A 20,847-nucleotide genomic window follows, 5' to 3' on the forward strand; every position below is an offset into this window, starting at 1 on the left:
GAGGGAGGGGATGCCGAGAGAGATGGGAGGGGGTTCAGGATGGGGACACATGTACACCCATGGCTGATTCATGTCAATGAATGGCAAAAACCACTACAATATGGTAAAGTAATGAGCCTCCAATTAAAATAAATTGATCATTTTTTTAAGTAATACATTAAAGAAAACATTTCATGTCTATAAATAAAATTAAATTGCAGGCATAATGACTGAGGAATAAATCAAACATTTCAAGACCATGACTGGAAATTTCAACCAACTTGAAATTCTATTTTTTTCAATTCTATTTTTCCAAATATTATTGCTAAATAAACAATGAAATGAATGATATTTGTGAATATTGCACAAAAGTGTTCTGGTAACTTCTGTAATTATGAATGACTGTGTTTAAATTTTGACTTACAGTGTGTTATGCTGTGCTGTCTCGGAGCTAGACTGACAATGAGTCAGATCATGGCATTGGGAATGTACACGGTATACAGAATATGTCAAGTAATGTAGTTCTTCACTCAGATTCCTATTTTTCTAAATTAAAGTTAAATATGTTCATGTGTTCACATGCTCAGTCATGGACTCTAGCCCACCAGTCTCCTCTGTCCTTTGGATTCTCCTGGCAAGAATACTGGAGTGGGTTGCCATTTCCTCCTCCAGGAATCTTTCCAACCTAGGGATCGAACCTGAGTCTCCTGCATTGGCAGGTGGATTCTTTACCACTAGCGCCACCTGGGAAGCCCAATATGTTCATATATGATCATACATATGTGGTCAAACAATTAATTGATATTATTAATATTTATTATATGGATTTTGTCTTCACTGAACTCACTTTTTCATACTGTTCATACTGTTCAGATGGCTGAATGGCATCACTGACTCGATGGACGTGAGTCTGAGTGAACTCCAGGAGTTGGTGATAGACAGGGAGGCCTGGCATGCTGCGATTCATGGGGTCGCAAAGAGTCTTACACGACTGAGCGACTGAACTGAACTGAACTGAACTAAACTCACTTATAAATCTAACATAGGAATTGGGCACTTGTTCAGAAAATTTGATAAGTGGAGATAAATGCAAACCAAACAATTCTCAAAGGGTACTTTTTGACTTGAGTTATTCTTGGTTTCCTCATCAATCAAATCAAGATATCATGCAGGTCACCCTACCATTCACAACACATCCAAGACCATTTTTTATTCTCATTTTGTATATATCTTTGACGTGTAGTCAATGAAGGGATTCTTTCAAAGGTCTCTCACTGAATCATAAAAGTTTAATTCTACATAACACAGAAGATGAATAATCTCACTTTAGTAGAAGGGAATGCAGGCTCATGCATTCTTGGTTCTGGTATGGTTTTATGAAACATTTTCCCAGCAGTCTCAGAGTGCCTGTATGCTCCTAGGAACTGCTATTTGCTCATTATGTATTTCTTTTTGTTTACCCAGTTAGCTTATTGTGGCAAAAGAGTAGTATTAGGTAAGATTCAGAGAAGGCAATGGCACCCCACTCCAATACTCTTGCCTGGCAAATCCCATGGACGGAGGAGCCTGGTAGGCTGCAGTCCATGGGGTCGCTAAGAGCCGGACACGACTGAGCGACTTCACTTTCACTTTTCATTTTCATGCATTGGAGAAGGAATGGCAACCCACTCCAGTGTTCTTGCCTGGAGAATCCCAGGGATGGAGGGAGCCTGGTGGGCTGCCATCTACGGGGTCGCACAGAGTCAGTCACGACTGAAGTGACTTAGCAGCAGCAGCAGCAGGTAAGATTAGGTCAAATAGTATATTTCTCTCTCACACACACACACTTTAAAATAAGAGATTTTAATAATTTTTTTTAAATAGTTTGCTTCTGTCTCATGTAAAGGAAATCTAGAGATAGGCAATTGGGAGTGATATAACATCTTCATGTAGTTACTAGAGATGCCTACTTCATCAAATTCATACCTCCCCCATCTCTAGGTGAACTAGCCTCATGGTCCTACATGGAGACTAGAACTCAGCCATCACACCCACATTACAGAAAACAAGATGGCGGGTAAGATAAGGAAGAAGGGGCAAAAACCCCAACCTAGCCGTCTTTAAGGATCATTTAAGGAAATCTTATGTGATTTCACAAAACATTTTACTTACAACGCTTTTCCAGAACTTTACCACATAAAAAGAGAACTTTCAAGAGTATCTAGAAAAAAAAGTATTTATTTCAGCATGTACCCAGTTAACTTACATCAAGAGTTCTTTTACCAAGGAAAATGTAGAGAATAGATAATGAGGTAGACAATTGTCTACCACAGGGACTGAGACATAAATGAAGTGAATTTAAACATTTAGGGGAAAAAATTAGTTTCTAATTTTATTATTCTGAGGACAACAGAGAAATTACCTGTAAAATCCCAAGAAAGAAGATAGGTTGAATGATGTTATTAGAGAGAGGGACTAAATGGGAAAAAAAAGGCAACATAAATATCTTTGTCATGTCTGAATTTTACAGGAATTTTTTTTGCAAGTTATATGGACTTATTGGGAAAATCATATGGATTGATGTTTCTGCTCTTCATAAGCATTTTATACGTTGAATTGTAATAATATTTAGCAATAACTTACTGAAATTATAGTCATCTTATTTTACATATTTTGTATATGTAGATAGATACAGATGAAGATATATTTAGTTCTTAATTGTTTTTAATAAAAGGGACAGAACTAAATACTCTCCATATTGAAAACCATACTCAATTGAGCATGTTTTTCAGTTCTTACTCTTCTATATTGATTTATCAAAGCAACAAGGAGGAAAATGTACATTTTTAAATTAAGCAAGTTTTGCTGAAGTTATATGCCTTACAAACTGCAGATAGGAGTAAAATAAAATATGAGTTTTGAAGATTTTGAGCATGAAAATGTTGTATTACATATTTTAATGCACTGGCCAAAAGAGTAATTATCGAGCAAATAAATGAGTCAGGAGAAAAATTTTACCAAGTTTTATCCTTCTCATGTGTGCTTTTTACTTTCAGCCCAGGAGTTGGAATGATTTTCTTTTTTCATAATTTAATTAATCACTTTGTGCATTAGTTCCCTGGTGGCTCAGTGGTAAAGAATTTGCCTGCCATTGCAGGAGATGCTGGTTTGACCCCTGGGTCAGGAAGATCCCCCAGAGAAGGGAATGGCAACCTGCTCCAATATTCTTGCCTGGGAAATCCCATGGACAGAGAAGCCTTGTGGGCTATATAGTCCATATGGTTGCAAAGAGTCAAACACAACTTAGTAACTAAAAAAACAAAAAGCAAATTAATCACTATGGATTATTATAAATAAATAAGATTATTTAATATTTCCTTCAACAGAAAGATAAAATGATTTTGCTGCATTTATGACTTATTTTTCATTATAATAGGAAATTAACTCATCTTAAGTTTATTCTTTTGAAGTTGTAGTTATTCCAGAAAAATCTCTTCTAAAAGTTTTCTCTCTCACTTAACGTACTTCTTAAAATCTCTTATGTTCATTTGAAAAGTTTCTCCTAATATTTTAAAATTCTGCCTGCATCTTTTACAGGCATCAAATATCTCTGTGGCTTTTTTTTTTTTTTTTTTTTCTATTTAATAGGACATGACACGAGTTAGTTGGTGTCCCTGGTGGCTCAGACAATGAAGAATCTGCCTGCAATGCAGGAAACCCGGATTTGATCCCTAGTTTGGGAAGACCTGTGGAGACGGGAACGGCAACCCACGCCAGTAATCCTTGCCTGGAGAATTCCATGGTCAGAGGAGTCTGGTGGGCTACAGTCAATAGGATCCCAAAGAGTGGACACAGTTGAGAGACTGATCGCTCAGTCGTGTCCTGTAGCCCGCATTGCGTGGAACCCGGGTCTCCAGCTCTGCAAGCAGATTCTTTACCGTCTGAGGGAAGTGAAAGTGAAGGTGAAAGTCGCTCGGTACTGTCCGACTTTTTGTGACCCCATGGACTACAGTCCATGGAATTCTCCAGGCCAGAATACTGGAGTGGGTAGCCTTTCCCTTCTCCAGGGGATCTGCCCAATCCAGGGATGGAACCCAGGTCTCCCTCATTGAAGGTGGATTCTTTACCAGCTGAGCCATCAGGCAAGCCCAAGAATACTAGAATGGGTAGCCTATCGCTTCTCCAGCAGATCTTCCCGACCCAGGAATTGAACCAGGGTCTCTTGCATTGCAGGCCGATTCTTTATCAACTGAGCTATCAGGAAAGCCCCAAGTCACCAGGGAAGCTCCTATTTAATGGGGACTGATGTAATTAAATTATCACGTGGTATATTCATAAGTCTTTTATATTATGCTATTTTATAAAATGAATTTGTATGTCAGAGAAAGAAGAGAAATAACCTAATGGCATTCTTTTCATATTTACTATTTACTGTAAACATTAATAGTAAAACCACGTCAAGATATATGTATTTTTAAGTTGGTGTATAGCAGTACTGAGGTTTAAATGTGTTGTAAATATTATTGTAACAATCACAACATTATCAGTATCCTTTTTACTTATGAAAAGCTACTTGTGGAATAAAATATATTAACTCTGAGCCTTGTTATAAACCCCCGTCTCCCAGTACATCAGAGCCACTACAAGTACATTTAATATCTTGATTATAAAGTCTCATTTTGGTACACATTTCAATCTATAATTTTCTTCAAAAATTTTCCATTGTCAGCAAAGGATCAAAAATCATCCACGGAGCTAAACAATACACACTGATATTTATATGCATCTGCAAAGATTTTTGGAGAACAGAGAAGAAAGCTTGTGGGATGTGTTTCCTCTTGACACCAACCAATTCTCATATTGTTCCTCTTGACACCAACCAATTCTCATATTAACTGGGGAGGTCCTATAATTCTATTTAATTCTGACACACATCACCCAGCAGTCTCATCAGATTGCCCTCCTTGCAGATGTCAATCAAAAGTATTGAGTCCCCAAGTTTACTCACACTTCCACCCAACTTGACTACAAAGTCAGGGATCCCCACAGCCTCCTCCTTCAGGTCTGACTGTTAGAACAACTCATAGGACTTAGGAAAATGCTTTCAGTTCAGTTCAATTCAGTCACTCAGTCATGTCCAACTCTTTGGGACCCCATGAATCGCAGCATACCAGGCCTCCCTGTCCATCACTAACTCCCGGAATTCACTCAAACTCAGGTCCATCGAGTCAGTGATGCCATCCAACCATCGCATCCTCTGTCGTCCCCTTCTCCTCCTGCCCCCAATCCCTCCCAGCATCAGAGTCTTTTCCAATGAGTCAACTCTTCGCATCAGGTGGCCAAAGTACTGGAGTTTCAGCTTTAGCATTATTCCTTCCAAAGAAATCCCAGGACTGATCTCCTTTAGAATGGACTGGTTGGATCTCCTTGCAGTCCAAGGGACTCTCAAGAGTTTTCTCCAACATCACAGTTGAAAAGCATCAATTCTTCGGCGCTCAGCTTTCTTCACAGTCCAACTCTCACATCCATACATGACCACTGGAAAAACCATAGCCTTTGTTGGCAAAGTAATGTCTCTGCTTTTGAATATGCTATCTAGGTTGGTCATAATTTTCCTTCCAAGGAGTAAGTGTCTTTTAATTTCATGGCTGCAATCACCATCTGCAGTGATTTTGGAGCCCCAAGAAAGAAAGTCTGACACTGTTTCCACTGTTTCCCTATTTCCCATGAAGTGATGGAACCAGATGCCATGATCTTAGTTTTCTGAATGTTGAGCTTTAAGCCAACTTTTTCACTCTCCTCTTTCACTTTCATCAAGAGGCTTTTTAGTTCCTCTTCACTTTCGGCCATAAGGGTGGTGTCATCTGCATATCTGAGGTTGTTGATATTTCTCCCAGCAATCTTGATTCCAGCTTGTGCTTCTTCCAGCCCGGCGTTTCTCATGATGTACTCTGCATATAAGTTAAATAAGCAGGGTGACAATATCCAGCCTTGGCGTACTCCTTTTCCTATTTGGAAAATGCTTTACTTGCCATTTATTACCAGTTGACTATAAAGGATACAACTCATGAACAGTCAGAGGGGAGGAATGTGATGCATAGAGCAAAGCATTGGGTGAGGGGAAGTGGAGTTGCAGAGCTGCTGTGCCCTCTTCAGGCCCACCACCATCCCAGCACCATGATGTGTTCACCAACATGGAAGCTCTCTGAACCCCCATAAAAAAGGGGATTTTAATGGAGGTTTCCTTTGTGGGCACGATTGATGACGTTGTTGTTGTTCAGTCACTCAGTCATGTCGGACTCTGCAATCCCATGGACTGCATGCAGCACGCCAGGCTTCCCTGTCCTTCACTATCTCCTGGCGTTTGCTCAAACTCATTTCCATTGAGTGGATGATGCCACCAACTGTCTCATCCTCTGTCCCCTTCTCCTCTGGCCCTCAGTCTTTCACAGCATCAGGGTCTTTTCAATGTGTCGGCTCTTCGAATCAGGTGGCCAAAGTATTAGAGCTTCAGCTTCAGCATCAGTCCGTCCAATGAATATTGAGGGCTGCTTTCCTTTAGGATGGACTGAAGTTTGATCTCCTTGAAGTTCAAGGACCCTCAAAGGTCTTCTCCAGTCATTCGTAGAGATGTGGATGGACCTGGAGAATGTCATACAGAGTGAAGTAAGTCAGAAAAACAAACGTTGGGTACTAATGCATATGTGTGGAATCTACGAAATGGTATAGATGATCCTATTTGCAAAGGACAAATTAAAGACAGACCTGGAGAACAAGCATATAGGTACCAAGAGGGAAAGGGAGGGTGGGAGGAATTGAGAGACTGGGATCAACACATACACACTATTGATACTATATTAAAAATAGACCACTGATGAGAACATACTGTATAGCACAGGGAACTCGACTTAGTTCACTGTGGTGACCTGGGCTATAAGTCCAAAAGGCAAGGGATATATGTATATGTATAACTGACCAATTTTGCTTTACAGAAGAAATTAACACAACATTGTAAAGAAGCTATGCTCCAATAAAAATTAATTCAAAAAGAAAAAAAACAGTATTTACCACTGATGGTTAACTCAGTCTCTAGCCTCTCATCCCTTCTCTGGAGGTCAGAATTGGGACTGAACGTTCCAACCCTCTAATTATGCTTTGGTCTTTCTGGAGACCAGACCCCCTGTTTAAGGTTTCTAGGGGCCACCAGGGATCTCTTTAGCATACAAAAGACACTTCAGTCACTTCAGAGATTCTGAAGGTTTTAAAAACTGTGTGTCAAGAGCCTGGGACAAAGCCCAAATGTTTACTTTTTATTTATTACACCACAGTGTTAGCCGTCACCACTCATGCTCTGTGGTGAAATGAGGCTTCCCTGGTGGCTCAGACAGTAAAGAATCCGCCTGTAGCGGGAAAGACTTGGGTTCAGTCCCTGGGTTGGGAAGATCCCCTGGAGAAGGGAATGGCAACCCACTCCAATATTCTTGCCTGGAGAATTCCATGGACAGACGAGCCTGGAGGGCTACAGTACTTGGGGTCACACAGAGTCTAACACTTTCACTTTTCAGTACAAATTGTCTTGCCTATGCTGCTGCCGCTGCCGCTAAGTCACTTCAGTCGTGTCCGAGTCTGTGCGACCCCATAGACAGCAGACCACCAGGCTCCGCCGTCCCTGGGATATGCTAGTGCTTGCTTTGCTACCATTTTGTTACTGCCATGTTTCACAAAACATCATCTACGGAAAGGCAGCATTAATTTATTCACAAGTGAATTAAATCAGAACTCAGTACACTTATTCTATAAAGCACAGGATGGTAAATATTTTAGGGTTTGTGCCCACGTGGTCTCTGTCACAGCTGCTCTGCTTTGCCATTCTAGCATCAAAACAGTCAAACAACAGGTCAACAAATGATTTGGCTTTGTTCCAATCAAACTTTATTTTCTGAAACAACCAGTGGGCCCCATTTGGCTCATGGCCATAGTTCACCTTCCCTTAGACTAAATTGAGTAAAAAAGTCATTTGCTATAATAAATAACTATAATGGATGTTTAAAAGAAGAATTTGTTCACAAACCTTTGATATTTTGCCTGGTGAACTAAATGCTTTTGTTTAGTACCGAGCTCATGTGAAATTATGAAAAGCACGAAAGCATAATTACTTGTGAAACTGTAGAATTCATAAAAGGTGTTGCAGTAGTCCCCTGAAAATAGAAATTTCTCTTTGCATATATAAATATTTACATGAATTATGCTTTATAATCCAAAAAGTCATCAATTAAAATTAAAAAGAACAACACCAAAAAGAAGTTATATTTCTTTCTTTTCCAAAGAAAAATGCCCTTTCAGGTTTGATCTGAATAAGGGATTAACAGGTGCCTTTAGGAAATACTTTCATTAGAGAGAAAGAATTTTGTGGATTAGTCCCTAATAGTTTAATAAGTGTGGGTAAGGTTAGGGGCTTCCCTTATGGCTTAGCAGGTAAAGAATCTGCCTGCAATGCAAGAGACACAGGAGACAAGGGTTTGATCCCTGGGTCAGGAAGATCCCCTGGAGGAGGAAATGGCTACCTATTCCAGTATTCTTGCGTGGAGAATCCCATGGACAGAGGAGACTTGGAATGCTTCAATCAAAGGGTCGAAAAGAGTCAAACATGACTGAGTGACCAAGTGCAAAAGTTTAGCTTAATATGTGTATTAAAAATTTTGGACCAGTTTTAATATGTATATCTTCCCTGGTGGCTCAGACGGTAAAGCGTCTGCCTACAGTGCGGGAGACCTGGGTTTGATCCCTGGGTCAGGAAAATCCTCTGAAGAAGGAAATGACAACCCACTCCAGTACTCTTGCCTGGAAAATCCCATGGACGGAGGAGCGTAGTAGGCTACAGTCCATGGGGTCACAAAGAGTTGGACACGACTGAGCGACTTCATTTCACTTCACTTTAATATGTATAAGAAAAGCTCAAAATCACAGGAGATATATATATATATAGTATATAAATGACACAGTTTTTCCCTAAAAACACAGTAATATTGAAAACTATGTTTTTAAGGTTATTCATCCATTTTTAATCTCTTCCATAAGGATGTTTTTATAATGTACTTTAAAAAATCACTTTACAGTTTAAACAATACCATATACTGCAATATTTTGGGTTTTTTAGAGTAGATGCACATTTCCTTATTCCTCCCTCTGAGTACTTTAAAACCCTTGATATTACATATAAAACAAACAAGAAAATTCTGAAAGGTGAAGAAAAGAAGGCAGAACAGCCAGGAACCCCATGGGCTGAAGACCAACACAATAGTGAGCTCCCTGGGTTTTCTTTTCGCCTCATTTCTCCCAGGTTTATAGGTAAAGAAACTGACAACCCATAGATACCAATGGAAGCAGATAAAAACCCCAACAAAAACCTGATCTCTTCAGTCAAAGGACCCAGAAAGAAACAGTCTAGCAAAACAGAAAATTCTTAGACAGTAACAACTGGGCTAATTTAACTATAGCCAAACACCATCAGGGAAAAAAAAACAAACCACTCCACCCAAGTGCCTATCAGGAAAGGTCAAGTGTGACGTCTAGACAGAACAGAAAAGCTGCAAAATGTATGGAGCAAAACACATAAAAGAGAAATACAGAAACCCAAAATTATAGCTGGAAACTTCAACATCCTTCACCAACAATTAGTAGAACCAGACAGAAACAAGGATATAGAATTGATTAACAAGGATATAGAAGAACTGAACAATATCATCAACCAACAAAATCTAATCAACATTTATAAAACACCCTATCCAGCAACAAGAAAATATACAGAGCCCAAAAACACACCCACAGAGCAAGCCAACTGATTTTTGACAAAGGTGCAAAAGCAGGGCAATGGAAGAAGGATAGTGTCTTCAATAAATGGTGCCAGAGTAGTTGGATATCAATGGGCAAAATAAATGAAGCTCAATCTAAATCTGACACCATGTACAAAATTAAGTCAAAATGGATCATAGATTTAAACATCAAACATAAAACTATAATGAAACATAAGAGAACCTTCAGAAACTAGGACTTAGAGAAGAGTTCTTAGACATGACAATAAAAGCACAGTTCATAAAAGAAAAAAATTGATAAATTGGACTTCATTAAAATGAAAAACTTTCACTTTTGCCAAAGACTCTATAAAGAGGATGAAAAGGCAAGCTGCAAGCTGGGAGAAAATACTTACAATTTACTTATCTGAGAAGGGACTCATATCCAGGATAACCAAAGAATTCTCAAAAATTCAACAGAAAAAACACAAACAATCCGATAAGAACGTGAGCAAAAGATAGGAAACATTTCACTGAAGAAGATATAGAAATGGCAAATCTGTTCATTAAAAAATGTTCAGCTTCACTAACTAAAGGGAAATGTAAATTAAGGTCACAATGAGATATCACTGCACACCTACTAAAATAGCTAAAATAAAAAATAATGGCAATGTCAAATGTTGGCAAGGATGTATAGAAACTGGATCTCCCCTACACTGCTAGTGGGAATGTAAAATAGTACTGTCAGTCTGGAAAATAGTTGGCAGTTTCTTTTAAAATAGAATATATGCTTGTATATCCTAGCAGTCCTACTTGTGAGCATTTATTCTGGAGAACTGAATACTTATGTCCACATAAAACCAGTATATAATTGTTCATAGCAGTTTTATAAATGGAAAAGGCAAAACTAGAAATAACCAAAATGTCCTATAATAAGTAACGGCTTAATAAACTAGGTTATAGCCATACTATTCTCAGTGAACTCCGGGAGTTGGTGATGGACAGGGAGGCCTGGCGTGCTGTGATTCATGGGGTCGCAAGGAGTCGGACACGACTGAGCGTCTGATCTGATCTGATCTGATGGAATATTACACAGTAATAAAAAGGAATGTATTGCTATACATGAAAGTCAAGATGGCTTCTAAGGACATCATGCTGAGTGAAGAAAAGACTGTTTTAGAAAGTCACATGCTATGTGATTCCATTTGTATAATACTCTTGAAATGGCAAAATTATAGAAATAGAGGACAGATTAGTGGTAGGGGTTATTGATGGTGGTAGGTGTGTGTATGACTATAAAGAAGGAACACAGGGAAATATTTTGTGGTAATGGAAGAGTACCTTGCTTACTGAATTGGTTGCATAAATCTATGCATGTGTTAAAATGACATAGAACCAATCATGAAAGTGAAAGTCACTCAGTCGTGTTCAACTCTTTGTGACCCCATGGATTACATAGTCCATGGAATTCTCCAGGCCAGAATACTGGAGTGGATAGCTGTTCCCTTCTCCAGGGGATCTTTCCAACCCAGGGATCTAATCCAGGTCTCCTGCATTGCAGGCAGATTCTTTACCAGCTGAGCTACTGGGGAAGCCCAAGAGTACTGGAGTGGGTAGCCTATCCCTTCTCTAGGGGATCTTCCCAAGCCAGGAATTGAACCGGGATCTCCTGTATTGCAGGCGGATTCTTTACCAGCTGAGCTACCAGGGAAGCCCTACACACACTTTATACCAATTGCAAGTTTCTAGTTTTAATGTTGTACTTGGCTATCTAGGGCTTCCCTGGTGGCTCAGAGGGTAAAGAATCCACCTGCAATGCCAGAGACTTGGGTTCGATCCCTGGGTTGGGAAGATCCCCTGGAGAAAGGAATGGTGACCCACTCCAGTATTCTGTCCTGGTGAATTCCATGGATAGAAAAGCCTGGCGGGCTACATGATTAAGCAACTTGCACTTTTCACTTTGACTACCTAAGATGTAACCTTTGGGGAAAACTTGGTGAAGGATACACATGACCTCTCTGCACGACTTTTGCAACTTCCTGGGAATCTAAAATTATTTCATATTAGAAGTTTAGAAAAGAAAAAATATGCAAACCTTGTAGTGCTTTCTTTCAAAAAAAATACATTCCCTAAATTTTTTCAAGGATTTTATGATGTCAAATTTCTCAACTTAATAGACTGTCTTTCCAACAGATGACTAAACCAAATACTTTATATACTGGAAGGTTACTGTTTATTTTTTAATTTAATAACTGAGTAAATAATGCTATAAATTTTATACTTGCCATGTTTTAAATAACTAACTTATAATTGCTAATGGGTATCAAAGTATCAAGGACATGAAAATCATGATTTAATCAAAAAACCTCTTAACACATTAATTGCAACCTCATTATTGACCTCAAGAGCAGACACTTTTGCTAGAGCTGATGACAAGAAAATAAAATGTGACTGATTTTCTACTTTTTTATATTTAAAGAGGAATTAATGAATATAAATATGCCTCAATTTGATGTCTTAGCTTCCGTAGCACACACTTTGGAAACTCTACGCCTAAATAATTGGGCCATTGATTATTTCTGGGACATGAATTAAGCCCTCCAATTTAATCTTATTTAGACCTAAAAATTACAATGAAAAATAGGTTTCCAGATCACTTTTTTTTTAATTTCACGTTATCTCCTTTGATAAATCTTTTTCCTTGAAAGGATTTATTTACTGAACTGCTAGACTCTGTCATTCTTTAATTGCTAATAGCCCATCCAAATATCTCATGTTCTACTTTCATAATTTACTAACAAAGTTAAAATTGTGTAGGAATACTTTAAAGGAGTCTATTGGAATGCATAATGGAGTATTCTGTTTGTTTTTTTTTAAGTGAGTGGGTGAAAGTCATAAAGAGAAGATTTCTACTGCAAAGCGTATATACAGATAGGTCCACAGTTCCTTATCTGCAATTCTGAAATCCTTAAAAAAAAAGAACCTGAAAAGTAAAGGTTTTATACAGTACAATTGGTGGCAAGCCTGGACCTGAATGAACCTGGGATTTTTTATAGCTTCCATGTCATCCAAGTGTTAATATTCAGAAATGTTCATGTGTTATGCCCCAGATGCTGGCTGTGGGAACATCATACAATATACAGTATATGTATATTCCCTTTCCAAAATCTGAACACTCCTGGCTTATGAACACACCTAGACCCAAGGACTTGGGATGGGAGATCATGGACCTGTCCTATAAAAGTACAGGATAGCTGTTTATATAGCACTTGAGAATAGGACCTTATTGACATGACCAGTGAATCCAGGAACACAGTTATTTCATGACATTGAATTCGAGAGGAGAGTCAGAAAAGCACCAAGCTGACCTTTATTTCATTAATAACCAAACTGGGGCATTGAGCAGCTTGCCCAAGGTCACCCAAGGCTACAGTTGGAATCATGGCAGTCTGGCTTTAGAAGTCATGCTTTTAAAGCACAGATTTTGTTACTAAAGACTTATCCTGAAAGCCTCCCCTGTCACAGCAGAATGAGACTGAATCTCTGAGATGAAAGCCCAAGGATTTTTTTAAAGTTCATACTCTTATGGATAAAATTCTAGGCTCCAGGAAACTGGCAGCCAGTTCAGTTCATGTTCCCCAAGTATGAAACTGGAGGATCCTTTTAAAGAGTAAAATCTACAATCCAAAAGAAAAACAAAACATGAGAACTAACCTCAGTTGATCCCCTACTGTGGGGTTCATCTGTCCAGTACTGACTTTGCACGCTGAAATACCAACCCACAAATTTTAACATAGGAGTAGATTCAGGAATCATTGAGCAAGCTCTGGCAGATATTGGAGGACAGAAGAGCCTGGAGCGCTGCAGTCCATGGGGTTCCAAAAAGTCAGACACAACTTAGTGACTGAACAACAACCACAGTAGACATTTAAGGAAAATGTCAAACAGATCAAAGTAAACAATCAACAAAAAGGAGCCTAGGCAGGACAGAGGAAATAGGAAAAAATAGTCTCAAAAAATATATTATCATGAGTACGTTAGAGATTAATAGAAGAAATTGCATCCATAAAAGCAAAAAAGGACACTATGAAAAAAAGGAAGTGAAATAAAGGATAAGATAGAGCACCTGGAAACAAAAAATACGATCGCTGAAATTCTAGAATTCAGTAAAATTTTAGAAGATAAAGTCAATGAAATTCCCCACAAAGTAATTCAAGAAAATAGGGATAAGAAAAATCAGAGAAGTTATCCAGGAGACTAAGAGGCTTATTTCAGAATAGGTTTCCAGAAAGAGAAGCAGAGAAAATGCTAGAAAGGAAATTATTAACTGAAAAACTTGAGTTTTGGGTTTTTTTTTTTTAACATTATTCTTAAGAACTTTCCTAAAAGGGCACTTTTCATATATTCATGGAACTGTATTTGAAAGGCTGAGGAATCCCTATGAGTCTTTTAAATAAATGTAATTTTGCTTTTCTCTTTTAGGGGCACAGCAATTGCTGGCATAGTATTTGGAATCGTGTTCATCATGGGGGTCATTGCTGGAATTGCCATATGTATCTGCATGTGCATGAAAAACAACCGTGGGACCCGGGTGGGTGTCATCAGGACCACCCACATCAATGCCATCTCCTCTTACCCTGGTACGCAATACTGCTTACTCATTCTGAAGGAGGAGTCAGATGTGTTAGTTGTGCTCTGGTTCTGGGAGAGAAGAATCATTAAAGATTCTCACTGGAATAATCCCCAAGTATGTAGGATGCTTCTTAGTTAATGTAGATTGAAGCTCTAACTTTCAGTGGAGGTTACTTAGATCTGCATTATAATATCTACCTCCTATTTGAGGATATTCATATGTTCAATGGTTGTATTATTGACTACAATTGCCAACCTGCCGTAGTTAAGAGAAATAGACAATTCACACCTACTGTGTCTATCTGCCAGTGAGTTTTGACAAATAATTATCCAGAAAGAACAAGTTACATGTCTGACTAAACTGGCATCTGATTCAACAGGTATGTGTGTCTAGAAAAAAAGTATTGAAGAGAGTTTTTATGTGTCCTCTTTATGCAAGAAAATGGTTTTAACATAACACTAAAATTATCAGCAAAGAGAAACCATAATTTTTAGTAATTTGACAAGTATTTGTTGAGAATCTTCCAGAAATTCCACATATAAATATATTGTACACATATGAATTCACAAACAAAGTGCTGTTTCACTTTCAATATAGTATTTTTAAGTCTATATGTAGATAGCTCAGCTGGTAAAGAATCTGCCTGCAATGTAGGAGACCCCAGTTCAATCCCTGAGTCGGGAAGATCCCCTGGAGAAGGGATAGGCTACCCACTCCAGTATTCTTGCCTGGAGAATTCCATTGACAGAGGAGACTGACGGGCCCCAGTCCATGGGGCTGCAAAGAGTAGAACATAACTGAGTGACTTTCACTTAAATATATATACATATATATATTTAGACATATATATATATTTAGACATATATATATATATATATATATACACACATATATATGTATACACACACACACAAACACACACACACACATATAGGGATTCCCTGGTGGCTTAGACGGTAAAGAGTCTGCCCTCAATGTGGGAGACCTGGATTCAATCCCTGGGTCAGGAAGATTCCCTGGAGAAGGAAATGGCAACCCACTCCAGTATTCTTGCCTGGAAAATCCCATGGATGGAGGAGCCGGGTGGGCTACAGTCCATGAGGTCCGAAAGAGTCTGACATGACTGAGCGACTTCACTTTCACTTTTCATACACTCATGTCCTCTCTCTCACCCCTTACAGCAAAGGAAGAAGGTAGTTTCTACATCTGGTCTGCCCTGTGTATCAATTCCCTAACAACGTCTCTCCTTTCTTAATCTTTTACCTATCACAGTCGCCTTGAGGGAGCAAATTTCAGATGAACATCAGCATGATCGTTTCCTCTGAAGTCTTTTGTTAGTTCTCCCCCTTCTCCAGTATCTCCGTGTTAGAGTGCCTCAAGTCTCACTCTTGTGTCTTCTATCCTGTATCCAGACTTACTTCTTTAGGTGTATCAATTGGCCTCATGATATTAAGGACCATGTATCTCCAGTCTAAACCTCCTTCCTGAATTTCACACTCATTTGACCCCACTGCCTGTTGAACTATCCACTTGGATGTCTAACAGATAGATCTCAAATGTAACATGTCTGAATCTGTACTTCTGATCATCCGGCTAGACACTCCTCCACTCATCCTTTACCATCTTAACTGATGGCATCGCCAGCTGTCCAGCGGCTCAGGCCAAAAACCTTGGCGTCATCCTGGACTCCTCTCTTTCCCTGACATCTGCATGCAGTCTACCAGGAAAACTTCTCAGCTCCACCTTCAGAATGTAAACAGTATATATGACTACTTCTCACCATTCCTTCTCTGGTGGGAGCCACCATCAACTCTCATTTCCACGACTGTGATATCCTAGCTGCTCTGCCAGCATCCACTTGTGCCCCCTAGGGGTCTATTCTAAACACAGTAGCAGACTGAACCCATTTAAGATGATTAAATGTCAGATCATATCACTTCTCTGCTCAGAATCTTTCAGTGGCTCCCCATGTCCCCAGAGGAAGAGTCAAAGCCAGTGGTTTCTCATTTTATCCAAAAAGTTGATTCTTTACCAGGGCCCTCAAGCCAGTACTTGAATTGGCTCCTGTTTTTTACTTCTCTGACTTCACTTCTTTCTCCCTCTCACCACCTGGCTCCACTCACACTTTTTCTTGCTGTTCTATGAACACACGAGGCACGCTCTTATCTTAGGGTTTGCCTAGAACACTGAATCTCTTACTTAGTTCAGTTCAGTTCCTCAGTCATGTCCGACGCTGCGATCCCATGGACCACAGCACGCCAGGCCTCCCTGTCCGTCACCAACTCCCAGAGTTTACTCAAACTCATGTCTGTTGAGTCGGTGATGCCATCTAACTATCTCATCCTCTGTCGTCCCCTTCTCCTCCCGCCTTCAATCTTTCCCAGCATCAGGTCGTTTCAAATGAGTCAGCTCTTCGCATCAGGTGGCCAAAGTATTGGACCTTCAGCATCAGTCCTTCCAATGAATATTCAGGACTGATTTCCTTTAGGATGGACTGGTTGGATCTCCTTACTGTCCCAGGGACTCTTAAGAGTCTTCTCCAACACCACAGTTCAAAAGCATCAATGCTTTACTTAATTCAAGTCTTTGTTAAAGGTCATTTTATGAATGAGGCCTTCCTCAGTCACCCTCAAGATTGTAAGGCGTCTCACCTCCCACATGAACCCATCCTTTTGCTCTACTCCTTGTCCAGCATGCTTCATTTAACCTTCTAAGATATCATATAGTTCACCTAATGGTTATGTTTATTATTTATTGTTCTTCCCCTCTTCCTAGAACATTAGCTCCATGAGGCAGGCATTGTTGTCAATTTTATTTACGTCTCAATCCCAAGCGTACAAGACCAGAACTGGCATGTAACAGGCACTCAGTAGATATGGCTGAATGAATGAATGCCATGACAAAATCTGATTTAATTGTATTAATACCTAGACAATTAACCTTAAATTCCACCCTGGAATATACTATACTTTTTACTCACTACAAACTGCTACTGCTAAGTCACTTCAGTCGTGTCCAACTCTGTGTGACCCCATAGACAGCAGCCCACCAGGCTCCCCTGTCCCCGGGATTCTCCAGGCAAGAACACGAGTGGGTTACCATTTCCTTCTCCAATGCATGAAAGTGAAAAGTGAAAGTGAAGTCTCCCAGTTGTGTCCGACTCTTAGCGACCCCATGGACTGCAGCCTACCAGGCTCCTCCACCCATGGGATTTTCCAGGCAAGAGTACTGGAGTGGGGTGCCATTGCCTTCTCCAACTCACTACAAAAGCAATTCATAATTCTGAAACTTCCCATTTACTAAGATTATGGTTAGGGTTAATATGACCATGTTAAAACTATAGTATAAGAAAAAAATAGGGGGGATTTTCTTTTTAATTTTTCAAATCTCCCCATTTTTACTGGCCAACCCATAACCCAAGAGAAGAGGAGAGTCTGACAGAGACATTAAATCAAAGAAGATGAGGAGAAACACCTTGTAGATAATATTCCAGATTCACTTTCCTTGATAAAAAAAAAAGGATCATTAAAATTAATTTTTAAAACATTTAAAAATATTCTTTATAAAATTAAACTAGAAAAAGTAAAATGTTTTAATGTGATGTTTTGCCTTCTTGGGTCTGAGATTCCTCTTCCACCCATGGAAATGTGTTTTAAACACTTTATTCTACCAGCATTATTTATGCTGGCAGATCACAGTGCCATGTTGCCTTTTCAGTAAATGCGTTGTTCTGGGAACTGAATAATGCAGAAAACATAATAAGCCTTATGGTGGACGCATTTTCACTGTAAAAAGACTAGGCCCTCAAAAACATAATTTGCTTGATTACTTCTCATTTCCTTCATAAAGTCACTAATTAAGCTTTCACTTAAAGGATCAGGAAACAACACAGAGTAATATTGAATGCTTTTCAAAAATCTCTCATTCAGTGGATGTATACAATGACTTCACCCACAGTAATTAATTAACCCTGTGATAATTGAATAACCCCTCAAGTTATGACATAGTCCTACAGCTGGGAGGCCCCATAAATGAGTAGAAAATAGTTTAGTCAAGGTTAGTGTATCTCTTGTTGAAAGTACTTAGTGGGGAACCCTGCAGTGAACATTATTATTCTGCACTGGGAGGAGATTACCAAGGAAAAGTGATCTGCCACATCCAACCCTTTGTTGCACAGTGACCTTTTGAAATAGTTTTGTATTCCTGCCACCTTGCATGTCCTGAGCCTTGTTTAATTACAACTATTTTAAAAACCATCAGTGTGAAAATAAGAATTATTTATCAAGTCTTAAATTTCCATGACTTTTCCAAACCTCAGTATAAACAAAAGAAAGTGATTATGTTAACCTCCTTTTAAAAAATGGGTTTGGATAATGCATATATGAAAGGAAATAATATGGATAAAACATAAGAAAAAGGCTTGTCAAAGATATAAAAATTAAACGCCAATGAAAGGAAAACTAGGGATTATAATGCTATCAAGAAAATGGAGATTTGAAGTATCAATACATTTTAGAGTCCTTAATGGTAGTTAGGTAGGTAGATTATTGATTCACTGATTGATTGATACATAGCAGATAGACAGATGGATGATAATGCTAATGATGAAGTTAGATAGGTAGATAGATTATTAAACAATTTTTTTCACTGTGACTCATGTACTCAACAAAGGATTTGGTGATAGAGGATGGTCTCTTCCAATTGTATCTATTGTATCTTCCAATTGTATCTATCTAGTGAAATAAAAAGTAAGTTTTATGCTGGAAGTGATTTTGAGGAGTTTGTAATTAAGGAGAAAGAAAAAAAAAAATCATGAAACAGTAGTCTAGGAGAATGGAGAGGTGGTGAGATGCCTAATGCACAATTTCAGAGCAATGCCAAGGCCTCCACACTTAAGAATATAGTCATGCATTTAAAGTGAGATCAGTTGGCACAATTGTGCATTTTTCTCTAAGCATATTAAGCTCCTAGATACAGATGTAGGATAGCCAAAATGTTGGGTTGGAGTTTTGTCAAGCAGCGGGGAAAGAAGGAGATAAATTTGATGATAGATGCACAGAGATAATTTTATTGATGGACCATAAATCTAAGCTGAATGAAGAAAGACATGAAGACAGGAAGGTAGTGATGTCAGTTTAAATTAATCTGCTTAAGGCCGTCAGTAAATCAGAAATCCAGGTGAAAGTGAAAGTCACTCAGTTGTGTCCGACTCTTTGCAATCTCATGGACTGCACAGTCCATGGAATTCTCCAGGCCAGAATACTGGAGTGGGTAGCCTTTCCCTTCCCCAAGTGATCTTCCCAACCCAGGGATCGAACCCAGGTCTCCCGCATTGCAGGTAGATTCTTTACTAGCTGAGCCACAAGGGAAGTCCAAGATATATTGGGATGTATATTCTAGAAAGATAAGAAGTGTTGGTTAGATTACAATATGGTACCATCATTGATTACAATAAAAGGGAGAAAAAGACCTTTGAAGACAAAAGACCCAAAGGACTGAGAGGCAGGATTGTTGTTGTTCAGTGGCCAAGTCATGTCAGACTCTATATGACCCCACAGACTGCAGTACACCAGGCTTCCCTGTTCCTCAGCATTTCCCAGGGTTTGCCCGAGTTCATGTCCATTGAATTGGTGATTCCATCCTTATATTAAAAACTGATTAAAGAAGACAATCTAGGTGATAACTTTATTTAACACTTTATAAATTGGAAGGTTTTCATGAGGAGAACAATAAAATGGAAGAAAGGTAAGAAGCTTTTGTAGGATGAAGAATAAGAACAAAGAAAAGTAGAAACAGTCTGACTGGTTGGGGCCACACAGTCAACCTTGTTTGGATGAAGAGGAACCAGGAATGTTGAGTATAGAGTCCAGAGTGGGCTTGGTGTTTGGGGATTTTATGACTGGATATACTGAGTTTCTGATATACCGATGTATACTAGGACATGGATGTAAGTTTGCTGATACGGGAGCTCGAGTAGGAGTGGTTAGAAACCCAGTGTTTTCTGGGGCTAGAAATTTATTTCAACAAAGGGGTGTTGAAATCACTGAGAGAATGATACTATTAATAGAAGCTGTGATGCAAAGAAAGGCAATGAGCCTGATACTAAATCTTCAGTAGATGAGATTGTGGAGTAGAGAGGACCACACATATGGATAACAAGAAGGAGTAGAAAGGAGTATAATCTCTTAGAATGTGCTACAAAAGAGCTCAGGTTTTTAAAGACAGTTGTTTAAAAATGGCTCTGAGAGGAATGGATTAAGATGCGGTATATATTTAAATGAAATAATTATTCAGCCATATAAAGGAATGAAATAGTGCCATTTGCAGAGACCTGGATGGACCTAGAGGCTGTCATATGGAGTGAAGTAACCCAGAAAAAGAAAAAGAAATGTAATATTGCTTATATGTGGAGTCTGGAAAAATGGTACAGATGAACTTATTTACAAAGCAGAAATAGAGTCCCAG

The 20,847-nt window shown here is 39.0% G+C and overlaps 1 protein-coding gene across 1 annotated transcript in view; it reads left to right on the top strand.

The window, feature by feature from the left end:
- CYYR1 (cysteine and tyrosine rich 1) overlaps positions 1-20,847 on the top strand; it is a 116,225-nt gene that overhangs the window by 87,955 nt on the left and 7,423 nt on the right. Inside the window, exon 3 of the mRNA XM_027543422.1 lies at positions 14,232-14,389. Coding sequence (XP_027399223.1) covers positions 14,232-14,389 — 158 coding nt within the window. The remainder of the gene's footprint in view (positions 1-14,231; positions 14,390-20,847) is intronic.

This window comes from Bos indicus x Bos taurus, chromosome 1 (genome assembly GCF_003369695.1).
Source record: "Bos indicus x Bos taurus breed Angus x Brahman F1 hybrid chromosome 1, Bos_hybrid_MaternalHap_v2.0, whole genome shotgun sequence".
Lineage (NCBI taxonomy): Eukaryota > Metazoa > Chordata > Mammalia > Artiodactyla > Bovidae > Bos > Bos indicus x Bos taurus.